The sequence below is a fragment of the Nilaparvata lugens genome, chromosome 4 (genome assembly GCF_014356525.2).
Source record: "Nilaparvata lugens isolate BPH chromosome 4, ASM1435652v1, whole genome shotgun sequence".
NCBI classification, from domain to species: Eukaryota; Metazoa; Arthropoda; class Insecta; order Hemiptera; family Delphacidae; genus Nilaparvata; species Nilaparvata lugens.
In genome coordinates, this window is record NC_052507.1 from 58,567,062 (window position 1) to 58,582,004 (window position 14,943).

General features: G+C 36.1%; 1 protein-coding gene across 3 annotated transcripts in view; it reads right to left on the bottom strand.

Moving 5' to 3' along the window:
- Positions 1 to 14,943, bottom strand: part of LOC111055029 (endothelin-converting enzyme homolog) — a 124,498-nt gene that overhangs the window by 24,313 nt on the left and 85,242 nt on the right. For all 3 annotated transcript variants that reach the window (XM_039425983.1, XM_039425981.1, XM_039425980.1), the window contains exon 4: positions 3,550 to 3,745. In XM_039425983.1, coding sequence (XP_039281917.1) covers positions 3,550 to 3,745 — 196 coding nt within the window. The remainder of the gene's footprint in view (positions 1 to 3,549; positions 3,746 to 14,943) is intronic.

Consider the following 14,943-nt stretch of genomic DNA (forward strand, 5'->3'; position numbering starts at 1 on the left):
ATCATTATGTCAATGACTTTTGTAATTAACATCAGTTAATAACAAAAATGTTAAAAACTTTTGTTATCAACTCCAGTGTAAACGAAGCTTTATTCAAAAGTTCTATTCATAATAAAATAAAACGAATTTAGAACCTTTAAATTGACGTAAATAGATTAGTGGTTTGTATCATTTCCAAGTAGGGAATTTTTGAATATTCAGTTGAAGTTTGAATTGGAACAAAACTAAGCTTCAGCAATTCAAACAAGAGTCAGAGTAGGGGTAAGTCAGCTTCTTCAACATTCAGTAATTAAAAAGACTAGTCTTCTTCAACTAGTCAAATTCAACTTCGTCACTCACAGATGCATGAATTTTATTTAGTAATTCCAGTATGATACTATTACTTACTTTACTTCACTTTCGCTGGCTCTACAGTCCGGTGTGGACCTTGGCCTCCCTCACGATTTGCCTCCATGCTTCTCTGTCTTCTGCCTTTCTCCTCCACGACCGCACTCCCATGATATGCAAGTCCTCCTCCACATCCCGTAGCCACCACCTCTTCCTTGGTCTTCCACGCTTTCTAATCCCCATCATTTGTGCGTTCATCAAGTTGTTGGGTAACCTGTCTATTCCCATTCTTGTCACGTGACCAAGCCACCTTATTCTCTGCGCTTTGATGAAACGCACAATATCTTCTCCATTCAGGAACACGTTCACCTCTGCGTTACTCCTTGCTCGTCAACCTTTAGCTGTTGACCCAGACTTGTAATGTCACTTATGTCAGTTATCTGTCTGCGTCTATCTTCTGCAGTCATTTTGAGGTACTTAGATTTTTCTGTGTTAATATCCAGGCCCATTTTCTTTCCTTCTTCTTTTAATACTCCCAATATATCCAGTAGGTTTTGTTTTGACCGTGAAATGAGTACAACATCATCTGCGTAGGCACATACTTGGTCCGATTTAAATGTATCACTATCAAAATTTCCAATGAGAAGTCAACATTCTGAGATAGAACATTATTTTTTCTCTGAATCATCTTTCCAATTTTCCATCTTAAACATTAGCTTGGGATTTTGAAGATAGAAGTCGGGTTTATAGATCAACTATCACCATTTCTCATGAAAATTCAACTTTCCAATTTCCAATTTCGAACAACCGTGAGCATGACAGGCGATTAACCCTAGAACTGATGAGCTGTTTTGCCTTAAGTGATGGGCTTTTTTGAAGCAGCGCGCAACATGATCTTGGAAAAATAATAATAAATAGGGAAATGCTATAAACACAATATTATTATATATCATTTTACTCAGAAAATCATGAACTATTAGCATACATAAAGTTGACAAACACAATCTGTCTCCTTCACGAGTGGTACACAAAAATGTAGATGTAGACAGTTTTTTCACTTTTGTATTTTTGACTTACACGTCATATAAATCACATAAAGAATCAAGTCTGTGGAATTCCAAGATATACAAAATATGCGCATTTATGTCCTCTTTCAAAATATGTATAGAAATAAAACATTTGTCCACTCATTATTTTTCTATAAATTTTTAAATTTCGCAACGCTCGGGTTGCGAACTGAGTCGACCGGGAGAGATGGCTGTTTTGACGGCTGACTGACCGAAATGTTGCCAACCTAACTACACAAAATCATACATCAGAATCTTCACCAGAATTTTCTCTATCGAATGGAATTGATACTCGATACATTCGATTAGTCGATTCGGTCGATAAGTCGATTTCTGCGATCGACTGCTAATGCGTCGCATTTGCGACGTTATCACTTAAGGAAGGATTTTTTGGGTCGCAAATGCGACGTCTATCATTTGTAGGGTTAACTCAGTTGAGAAGGAAGAAATCCAACAAGCCTGAGGCACTGTTCTATACTTAGAACGTCAGAGCGATAAGCATTGATCAGGCAGGCAAGCATAAAGGATGAAGATAAGCCTGAAAACAAGGCTGGAAAGGTCTGATATAAGGCTAAAAAGGCCTGATACAAGGCTGAAAACAAGCGAGCTTCAGACAAGATCAATACACGGTTAGTCCGTTTCTACTTTAATCATTACTTTTGAGGTATTTTTAGAAATCGCTAGAGCGCATCTACCCCGTGCTTTCAATGCATGAATGCACATTGGATTGAGTCTTCAGAGAGCTTCTGTCAGACTTTTAATCAATATTCTCGATGGATTCCTATAATAAAAGCACTAAGGGCCGGTTTCTGAGCTCGGGATTTAGCTAAGTTCTAGACTTTAAACAGCTGGAGTCAGAAAACTGACTTTCCGAAATGGGGCGTAGTCACAGTTTTTATGATAATCTTTATTTTCTCATTTCTGTAATAGGAAACCTTTCTCCTTGTTGAAATGAAACATTCCTAAATAATTCAAAATTGCTGAAACTTGACACTATTTTATTTTTATTTGATTTTGTGTTCAATTTTCTAGTTTTAATAAATTCAATTTAAAACTCGTTAATCGTTTTACTGCGACTACGCCCCGTTTCGGAAAACCAATTTTCTTACTCCAACTGTTTGAAGTCTAGAGCTTGGCAAGATCCCGAGCTTGGAAACCGGCCCTAAAGTATCCCTATAATTCCTAACGGTTTGCGTAGGCTATTCTTTGCATATTCTTTTTCAAGTTGAATACTCTGGATTTAGAGTATTCATGTGAAACTGCAAGCTCCTAATTATGAAAACACTTCACTCATATGATATACTTTTTTCAAATTGATAAAAACAATATAAACGCTTGTGGTACCCTTTTATTAAAACATTTTGAAACCCTTTAAAACATTCCATCGACTGGTTTCGACCATTGGCCATTTTTAAAATAGTCGTTAATATGTTTTAAAGTTTTTTAAAATGTTTTAATAAAAGGGTACTACAAGTTTTTATATTGTTTTTATTACTCCTACTTTATATATCTTAGAATATCGTTTAAAATAATGAAACAATGAGGAAAGATAATCCAACCTTATTGCTCCTCTCATAAGAAACTCTTTTCAGTGAAGTCTATCAAGTGAGTACTTCACAATTCTTCATACTTCTATACTTCCAAATGTAAATGTGCATGTCCGTGATCTGAATGTAAATTTGAACACTACGTTGAGTTCAATTCGATCATTCTATTGATTTATTGTACTGGAACAGAATAAGTCATGAGCCTCCACAATTTCTCTCCTGAATACTTCATCTACTTGCCTTATCCAATCATTCAACAAGTCTCAGCACATAACATGAATACGAAGATAAGAATCTTTGAAACCTTTTTATTCTTGCCGATGCCCATTACCAAGAGAAGATGAGATATGAGTTTTGGAGATTTAAAATGTATGAATAAAGTGGATAACTAAATGTATATTGATATTGGTCGGGTGAGTAATTACTTATGATTCAGATTTTTTTTCAGATTCGTAACTGATTGATTCATGTACCATTTAGTATTTTTAATGAGTTTTCTCATTAAGTACGTATTTCTAATAAATGTTTTAATTGAATAATCTTCAACTCCTGTTGCAAATGTAACATTAGCAAACAATTGTCTGAGATGAATTGCTAGAGCTACTCACGTCTGAGATCATTGTCGACACGCTCCTGTAGAGCAGTCAGGGCCTGATGCCTGCCCCAGCCGCCACACGCGAACTGATAGAAGTCCTTGCAGGGGTCAGCTGACCACTTGAGCGCCGCGTTCACGCGTTCAGCCGCCTCGCGACACGCGTTTGATTGGCACACCGCGTTGTTGCTGTTGCAAGGCTCCTCGTCGTCCTGGAAGCACACAATTGAGAGAATATTTCAATAAAATTCGTATGGGATGATATGTGATGATAATATTTATAATACGAGGAATAAGGGACTGGCTTATTCCGTACTGGTATAACGTACGGAATAGGAAATTCACGAATGATATGTCTTCACGTCTGAAATACTAGACTGATTAACATGAAATTTTGCATATCATCATCATCATCATCTTCTTACAAGGATTACGCTCTATTGGCCTGTACCGGCATCCATTTCTTCCTTGGTCTTCCTATGCCTCGCTGTCCTTCGGGTTTGTACTCCCATGCTAATATTGGGAGCCTATTGGATGGCATTCTGAATAAATGAGTAACCAATTTTCCCGATATTCCTCCAGAATATACAATAGCGGTTCTACATTGAATTCAGCTCTTATGTTGTCATTCCTTATTTTATCCAGTCTACTACAACCCTTTGACCGCTCGTAAAAATCTTATTTCAGCAGTTTGTCTACGAGATTCAGTTTGTCTGTTTAAAACCAATGCCTCGCTACCGTATGTTATTAACGGTATCGCCATTGTTCTGTAAAACTTCAGCTGGGTATCTTGTCTCGTTCTCCTTCCTATAGCTCGTCTTATAGTGCCACAGACCGTACTGAATCTCGCCACTTTTTCACCAACATCTTCATCCTTATCGAATGAAATGCGGCATCCCAAGTAGCTGAAGTCTCTCACTTGATCTAATGCTTGATTGGCTATCACGATTTTTGATCTGACTGGTCACTTTCCCCTGAATGCCATTATCTTTGATTTTTGAGGTGAGATTTTCATACCAAAGTCCAACCCAATTTCGTTCAACTTGAAAAGAGCATATTGTAGTTTATCTTCCGTGTTGAAAATGACCACAGTGTCGTCAGCATATAGTAGAGAATTCATAAAAACATTATTGCAGAGCTCTATTCCTGCGTCAACATATCGATTCCAAATTTCCAGAATCTCGTCAGTGTATATATTGAAGACAGTAGGCGACATTGGGCACCCTTGTCTTACACCTTTATTTATTTTGATTTTTCCCGTTTTTCTGTTATTGCGGGACGTGATAACGATATCTGTATTGGTGTATTGGTGAATTCACCCGCAATTGCAGCAACAAGATGAAATTTTGCATATAGATTCCTAATTCACCGAGAATGATTATAGGGCCATTTTCAATTCTCCAAGATTTCATAACGTCAAGTTTTCAATTAGCCCTTGCGGATCACGGGTTTCGGGTTACCTGCTAGTCATACATAAAACTGTTTCAGTTGCAAGGCTCTTTGTTGTTGAATGAGAGTTATGTATACATTAAAATCAATCTTGTAATGAATTCTGTAAAGAGTTTACAAATTACTTTTTGATACCAGAAAATTCATAATCCATTTTTCATCCCAAGGGGGAGTGGAAGCTAACAAAACTTTGATCGCGGGTTCGCAGGACAAACGTGTTCTAGAAGTTTTGATTACAGTTGAACAATAGAAATTTTGTTCTAAAACAAATGAAGCTGAAATTTAATGAATTTTACATCATTGTAGCCTACAATGAAGTTGCAAAAATTTGAATCGGAATTTGGCCTATGTTATTTCTAGCTATTTTTCAATTTTTACAAAAAACGAGCATATATACAACTGGAGATAATTCAAACTTGTAATTAAAATTGTTTAGAAAGTGTGTAGTAATGTAGGTAAGGAACAATGATCAACATCAACTCAAATAATCCCAAAATAAGTCTTTGTCTTCAGAGATTTCAGAGCTTTATAGTGTTGAATGTTGAGAAAGTAGAACAAGTATCAAGACAACCCTTTTGGACAATAATTCATTCATCTTCGAATCATTCTTTGTCTTGTGCTCTCTCAATACAATCTCACACCAATCTTAGTTATTAGATAGAGCAAGGATTTGGTGGATGAACTTTGGCGGTCTGTTGTTTTGAAGTGCGTGCAAATCCTGTCTTATGTCAAGTTGGAAGAGAAGATCAGGAAGGAAGGAAGGAACTGCGGGTATTAACCTGGGGAAGTTTGTCTACTGTCGTCTGAATAGGCGTGCCAAGCTAATTCAATTATGATCAACTAATAACAAAAGTAGGAAGTTTCGGTACTTGGCGAGGAAGATTGCTTTTGAGGAAGATAAGGGATTAGATAATATAAGAGGGAGGAAGAAGAGGATCGATGAGGATGACAAAAAAGAGGACGAGAAGGTATGAGAATGAAATAGTGGAGGAGGAAATGAAGAAGGAGAAAGAGAAAAAAGAGTAAGGGGTGAATAAGAAAGGCGAGAATAAGGCATCGGAGGAGGAGGAGGTTATTAATAGAAAAGATAATAGGACAAGGAAGTGGTGGAGAAAGAGGGTGAGTAGAATGAGAAGAAGGGAGAAGAAGAAAACGTAATTACGGAGGAGAATTTGGAGTTCAAGGATAAAACAAGAAGGTTTTGATAGGAAGAAGTGAGGAGAAAGATAGATAATGTGGACATGCATATGAATAGAGAGAGAGTGCAAGAGGAAGAGAAGAAAGAACATCATCACTGCTGTAAGCATATGTTGCAAATTCCAGCCACATCCAAGATTATATAAGTACCCAGTTTTAATCTCTTTTGTAAAGCCTTGGTGTTATAAAGCCAACATCCTGACTGTTTTAACACTGGAGAGACAAAGAGCATTAACAAGGTGGGAGTAAAGATTGCTGAGAAAAAACCTATGTGCTGATACTTTGTTAACAAGAAACTGGTTTACTAAGAAAATCGGATTTCCAAATTGATCATTAAAACATCACAATAATTTTTATAAACCTCTATATCATTTTTCCATCATTCAAAATTTACGTAACATTGGTCTACTTAATTATACAGACGAATTCATCGAAATGACTCAAACTATAAAACCATCATTATGATTAAAATGTAAACTACATGAATGCAAATGTGTACAATAGTGATAAGCTCTATAATAGACTTCTCAGATAATATTGATTTCAACAAACCGCAGGTTTGTAACCTCTCAAAACTGTATTATTCATGAATTGGTCTGTTATTCCATGTACACATTAAACGCCTTTGATCCATGGAAACTGCCACAGCTAATTTTCAAAAAAAACATCACAATCTACATGAATGATTTCAAATCATCAACTTTAAAACTTCAAACTGGATAACATGACCTGAATAACGTAGATCCTGGATGCTATACGACCTGTTACAAACAAACATTTCCCTTGATAATTGAATCATCTCAAAACAGAAAAGATTATCAATCGGAATGATTCAAATGTCTGTAATTTCAATGTCAATAGCAATACAGTTGCAAACTATATAGATGAGCTCAGTGTTACAGTAGCTCATTCCAATATTATTGCAATATACATGAACAATCCAATAGTTACGGTTAAATTACATCAGATAACTGAGCCTCACGGAACTGAAACACATTCATCTTCGACTAAAGCTGAGAATTCTACTCCCCTGACTTCTGGATTATCTCAAGGACCAAATCAGCCAGAACTAATCATTCATATTCCACAGACAACAGTACGATACAATTGCAATTCTGCATCTACGAATAAAGCAGTTACGGTTGAATATTGCATCACATAACCGAGCCTCAGGAAGCCAAACCACAATCCATCTTCGACTAAACTATTCCCAACCCACTGCTCACGAATGCTGGATCATCCCGAAATAGCGGAACAGCAATGGAAACGGCAGCTTATCGATTGCTATGTTCAATTAGAAGGGCAAATTGAGCCAATTGGGACTCCATGATTCACATTCAGGCCGAGCAACCCAACTGAGAACTGTCGTTCTGCGGCGGCTAACTGATTGTCTTATTCAGCGATCTGTGTTCATGACGATCATGATGATGATGATGATGTTGATGATGATGATCCACTCAGGAACAGAGATTGCAGGTAAGAGAAAGGGAAAGATAACAGAGGAAGAGAAAGACCAAGAGTGAGTAAGAGGGAGTGGGAGAGATATTGAATAAGAGAGAGAGTGTGATAGAGGGTGAAATAGAGAGAGAGAGGAAGAGAGAGAGGAAGGAAGAGAGAGAGAGAGAGAGAGAGAGATTGAGAGGGAGAAAAAAAGCCATAAATGAGAAACTAAAAGGTGGAATGTTATAGGGACAATGAGATAAAGGAGAGATTGTTTAAAAAAAGAAGAGAAAGAAAAAAAGGGAGTGGGAAGAATGGAGGAAACAAGAGAGTGTGAGAGAGACAGGTTGTATAGATCGAGAGTGTAAGAGAAATGAGCAATGAAGAAGGGAGATAAAAGAGACAATGTGCATTGGAGAGAGTACCATAAAGTTCATTTATGGTGATTTGGTTTCATGTGAAAAGAAAGTGAGAGAGAGTAAGGGAAGAGAGGAGGGAGAAGATGAAGAAGGAGAAGAAGATGAAGAAGGAGAAGAAGATGAAGAAGAAGAAGAAGAAGAAGAAGAGAACAGAAGAAGAAAAAGAGAGTAAGGTTGAGGGCGAGTAGTGGTAGAGAGATCGAAAGAGCGGAACAGAGAGATGAAGGAGATAAAGGAATAAGAAAGTTGGAGTTATAGAGAGTATAATGGATTAAACGTTATGTAGAGAGTGTGGTAAACGTTTGCAAAAAATACATAACAGGGAGAAAGCAGGGAGAGTATGATTGCAGGGAAATGGAAGACGATGAAGCAGAAAAAGAGAATCGAAGAGAGAATCGTGATATGAAAAGAATAGAATAGAATTGCTTTTTTATTTGTAGCGTGACGAAGTTTGGACTGTAATGTCGCCTATACCACTTCACCACGAATATGCATTGTGTAATGTGTCAGGATATTTGACAGGGAGACAAAGGAAAATTGAAAATACATGGAGAGTGAAGAAAGACAGAGAGAGTATTCTACAGGAGGACAGTGGAATAGAGAATTGGGGAATCAGTAACGAGAAACAGAAGAAGAGAGAATTAGAGAGAGAATCATGATGTGTGCAGTTTTGTGTTGGAGTATGTGACAAAAAGAGTAGAGAGGAAAATTTGAGTAACAGTTGAAAAATACACAGACGGGAGAAAATTAGCAGTGTAGAGAAATGAGAAAAATAATTGAAGGGAGAAACTAATGTGTGTTTTACAATATAGAAGTAGTGCGAGAAAATAATAAAGAAAGAGATAGTGAAAGAGTGATTAAGAGAGAAAGAGGAGGAAAGTGAAAGGAGACGAGTTGCGAACAAGAGAGTAGAATTGGTAATTCGAGAGTATTTGACAAGGAGAGGTGAGAGAAATGAAACAGTAAAAAATACAGAGACGGGGAAAAATTAGCTACGAAATAAAGAGAGAAAAATAATTTGAAGGGAGAAACTAATGTGTGTTCTACCGTATGAAAAGAGTACGAGAAAATGAATAAGGAAGGAAGAGTGATAGAGTGAGTAAGAGAGGAAGAGGCTGAAAGTGAAAGGAGACGAGTTGCAAACAAGAGAGTGAAAGTAGGAATTCCTGAGAGCATCGTGATTTGCGTTGTACACGATGTGTAGTCTGAATATAATAGAGATAGACCGAGTTCACCGAAATTATTCAGGAGGCTGGTTGACTTGAACAGATGATGCTCTTTCCCTCTTATTCCCTCCTCAATTCGTTTCCCTTCCTCTCTATTCACTTCCTAATTCCCCTTTTCCTTTTCTTGTATTGTTCTCTTGCAAATGATTGTTGTTGGAGCAGTTGCCCGATTTCTTTTCTTACAATTGGTAGCGTTTGTTGAATTCGAGGCAACTTCACTCTACTTTTACGATTTTTGTTCTGAAGATTTCATTATTGGTATGTGTTTAGTCCAGCTGTTGGAGTGATATATTACAATCGCTCAATTTAGGTAAAGAACATTCCTTTTGAAAGTATGTCTGCCTCAAGCAATAGTTTTCAAACCAATAGTTTTCAAAATAAAACTGGAAGTCAATTGCCACTAGTTTAAAACTTATCAAAAACCATCTATTCCACTACGAGCAACTGAACTTTGAGTTCCATAAACTGTTTGACCCAATAATAAACTCATATAAAACATCACCGATACCATCCTACCTACCAATGACAACGAGATGAAGGCAGCAGTGTTGAAAATAGGTTCGAAACCCGAAATAGCTCCACGTGAGTACAGGGTTTTATTCATAAAACCTGATTGTTGTGTCGTCAAAAATAATTCAAAAACGAATTATCAAGAGCATTCGAATCTCATCACAATTTCCACGAATAGACGTTGAAAGATTCAAACTTCTCCACTTTATGAAGGACTAACAGGTAACCCGTGCTACGTAAGGGTTTAATTAAAAACTTGACAAACTGAAAGCTTGACCTACTGGAATCTTGGAGAATTTAAAATAGACCTATAGCCATCCTTGGTAAATTATTATGAAAGCGGTCGTTAGGTCATGCCAGAGGCCCTGAAATTGATCAGTTGCGACCTTAAAACTCTGACACCAGACCTGAGCCAGCAACGTCACACGATATTATTATTATTATTTATTATGAATTCATATGCAAAACTTCAAGTTAATCAGTCCAGTGAATTCGCTATCACCAATTACCATGATAAATAATCCTTCACATTGTACTTGGCGAAATTCATAAAATATTGAATTGGATATAGCATATTACGAATGAATCATTGGAAACTAGGATGTGAAGTCGCATATTGTAACTTACATGATGCATAAATCTAACTTCATACAGTATTAGCATTCTTCCTATCACTTACGCACAGGCCTAGGGCTGATGTGAGCATATCACAACAAAAAACTACATGCAACATGTTTGAATTATTCCAAGATAAACACTAACGGCTTAGTTTGAAAACAATAGCTTACATTGTTGAAAATGACAAACGCGATCTATAACTTGAAAAATAGGAGTATGCTTTCAACATTGAAGATGTAAAAGATCCAAAACTTGAAAAATAAGTAGTTTCTTGCTTCTTCAATTTCCAGTGATAACCAATCAGAACGCAAAGAAATTAATTAGTGTACCACAGAGAACAATCTTTGTAAGTTGCGAGTTTTAATTTTGAAATGAGAAATATGAATGACATTCACGAGCGATATCGCGTGAGCAAAAATCATCTTTGCTCGCAGGGGATGTCACCTTTCAAAAAGTGTCAAGTCAGCGAAAGCTTCTCAGCTTTTCTTCGGAAGAAAATACATCACGATGTCAGGAAGCATTAGTTTCGTCAAGATGTCACCAGCCGGAATCATTATCTATCTTACATACAATGTTTGGGAGTTGACAGCATCATTAATTAGTTTGGACTCACCATATTGCGAACAGAAATTGGGTCAATGTTTTCTGTGGTTAACTAAAGTTGACATGACTGTATTTTTGATACTCTGTTCTCCATCAGTATGTACTCTTATTGAAACTAGAAAAAAATGATTTTTTAGTTTATTAATAATTGTGGAAGGAATGAAGTTGAAATATTCTGGAGTTGATTAAAGATGATATGACTGTATTCGCTTTCAATGTATCAAATTACCACTAAAATTACACTATACCAAAATTTCTATAACTGTTGTTATATGAAAACAATAGCTATATGAAAAATTCCCATATTTTTTTCATAAGCCTATTGTATTGTAGATATTTTGTACTTTTTATGTTTTAATTGCTTGATTGTATTTTTTCAAAGGAAATAAATTTATATTATTATTATTATTATTATTATTATTATTATTATTATCAAGTAGTTGATAGTTTGGATTGATTACATTAATTTTAGTTAATACTCTTGTGATAATTTCAATAATTATTGTGGAGAGCAGAATAGGCGCATCACAAATGGGCTTACAAAATATTACTTCTGAGCAATTCATCTATCAAATAATATTTCCCGCTTCTCAATAATGCTAGGATATCATTTTTTTCATTACACTTTCTCTATTGATTAATAATTGCTCAATTGAAAAGACACTTCGTCAGCTTTTTCATTGATTTTATTGGTTCTGCGTATTTAATCGAGAGAATAGAGTCTATCGTATAAACAAGTTTGGATGGCAATTAAATTCATTGGATCTCCAAACTATGTGGCTTCAAGCAACAAACCAGGGAACAATTCGATACGACTGAAATCCTGAGCAACAAACAATGTGGAGCCAGAATATTCAACGCTATTCTCGATTGAATTTATTGAACTAACATTGTTCCAAGTTGTAAAATGGACGGAATTTCCACGTAAATCTCGAAGTTGTGCCTGGGCTGCTAGAATTCCTACCGGTACATCAGAGGAATGTGCAGGAATTTCTACCGAAACAGGAATATTCCGGACTTGTTCATATGCAATCTGTGGTGAATAGCTATTAATTTTACGATGGTCAGGAATTCTCGGATTCAATAATAATGTACATTCCTAGCATATCAAAAATAATATACTACTGGTTGTTGAAGAATGTATAGTGAACAGAACAGAATTATTACCATTCAAAAAACGACTTGAATCACTCACATCCTATTTATTAAAAAAATAGTTCTTACAACATCATTATCAATCTTTAGTATCATAAGTGTTGGTAATTCTTCGTTGAATTAACGTTACTTGCTTTGTAGACAACATAATGCTGACATTCATATTGTTCAGTTGGTCTTATTAGTAATGAGCCCCTGTTTTTTAGTAAAAAAAGAAGTATGTATATTAGTTTTTAAGTTGAGAAGAATCCAAAAACTGTACTGTACGAGAAACTTGGCCAAACGGACACAGCAAGTAATTTTAAGGCTGGATTTTGAAAGTACTGGAGATGAAGAGAGGAAGACTATAGGAAGGATTGTAAGAAGTATTGAATGTCTATCTGCAATAATGATGGATAAAGGAGAAATATGGATGGATGGGATGAAGAAATGGATGAAGATGAATTGAATATTGAAAAAGTAGGAGAGAACGATATGAATAAAACAAGAATATGAACAACAATATTCGATAAATTAGGTGAAATTTGAAATGAGAATATTTATTCATTTATTGGATAAAGTGAACAATACAGTAGTGGGAAAATAAAAGAACAGTATATTGCCCAAAACTTCTTCAATTTCTCAATTTTGTCTAAAATAGTCCAAATATCACGTAGGTTATGTCCATTTCAATTTATATCATCAATCTGAATATACAAATCAGAATAAAACGAACAATTTTGAATTTGGGTGAATAAAACTTCCGTAGAAACATAAAACAAACTTCAAATTCACAAAATAATGATATAAAAACACATACATTTTGAGCTCCAAAATCAATAATTATTGAATCGGGCAGAGCATGATAGCATCGGGACCAGAGAGTATAGAATGTAATTCTATGCTACATTCTACCCTCAAGAATGTAATTCTACATTCTATCCTCACTGATCGGGACCCATGAAGAACCAAATTCAGATTACCACGCCTATAGACATATTGTGATTGAACAGCAATGTATTTCCGAACTCGGTCGGTGGATGGCAGCAGCTACTGGGTGACAAACAAATAGGCCAATATTCAACACCTGTTTGTTTATCCATTCAATCAAATATGCTATATTGAGACATTCAAACTGTAAGCATTGATTGATTGGAAAATATACATGTTATCCATAAGCAGTCCTGACAGTTCGAAGTAAATCTTACTTAAGCAGAATTGCTTCTAAATAACTGGAACGAGCTCTATTGTTCCCTAGAGTTCACTTATTATTCTTAACGTTCAAGTACTTTGTTAAGTGAGAGAAAAATAATATTCCCAATCACTGATGTTCTTTGGAGTGGGACGGTTCATCTTCATTGAACTTCAGAAGCTGATAATGATATTTATGGAAAGTGGATTGGGACAGACGATAGAGATTATGAAGAAAGATAAAAATAAAAGTAAGGCATAATATAAGTTAGTGGATTGAAACTTTAGTGAAGTCTTAGGGATAGGGATTTTATTCCCAAAAGCTGTGAGAAACTTGATCATTAGTGTATTCACTTAATGAGAGATCTATAAGGAAATAAGATCTACTAAGGAAATTCTAGACTGTTGTTCAGCTCCATCACAAATTCATGGGAATGGAGATCCTTCCAAGAACACTTTAGTTTGAAAGGTGATATGCCTGAACAAGTTAGTTGAGACTACAAGCTTATTTCAAATATTTTCGGATTGATTTCCATTGTTAATCGTACTGGAATTTGTGAGTGCTCTGTCACTGTTATGCTATGATTGATTTATTCTATTTATTTACTCATTTATCTACAAAAACACAAACGAATAAAGAAAAGTAAATAGAAGTAAGTGGGAAAGTAGTAAAAATAGCAACCTCTAATACATGTATTAAGGGTGGCTATGGTAGAAGTCAATTAAAATGAGGAAATTGAGTTAGGTATGGTAAGGAATATGATCTTTAAACAGGATTTGGTCATATCACATCATATTTGAAATACTTATTATCTATCAGGATTACAATTTGATCATATCTCTTAGATATAAGTTTTAAGTTGGGAGTGTTCTCCTTTCTTCTTTCTTCTTTTTATCATTTCTCCTTTTCTCATTTTTATCTTTTATCCTCCTCCTTACCACCACCTCTCATCCTCCTCATCATTCCTTCCTCCTCTTAGCCTCTCCTTTCTACCATCGTCGTCCTCTCCTCCTCCTCCTCCTCCTCTCCTCCTCCTCCTCCTCCTCCTCTTACACCCTCATAAACCTCCTTCCATCACCAATCATCCCAGCAACATGTCATCTAAATATTGCATCTCCATTCATATTCATCCGAGCATTCCTTAGAAGATCGATCATTCGAAAGTGGCAGTTATTGAGATACATACTGCACATACAGTGAATATAGATATACGTTCATGGAGATAAACTTAGGATATAAATATATGGTATGGACGTTCGCTACAGTAATGTTAGCAAATATGAGAATCGACACGAGCTCCCATAAGAAGCAATGTGAAATCCTCGAATTTGTGTCGGTTCTCCCAGCAGCTCAAGATATATACAAGATGAATGTGGAGCATTTCAGAGCAACGTTTTAGCCTGATATCAAATGGGAACAGGCACCTGCTTCCCTGTCAAGTGGGATTGGGAGTGGGAATGTGGGACGAGGGATGACTGGATCCAATCCGTCTCTAAGTGGGATCATTCATCAAGATATCGTGCCCACCCAACACTCTCCAAACATCTCAAGTGGCCCCCTGTCACATTGCATCTACACGTTACATTTAGTGGAGAAACAGGCATGGAGGAAATCTTGGAATC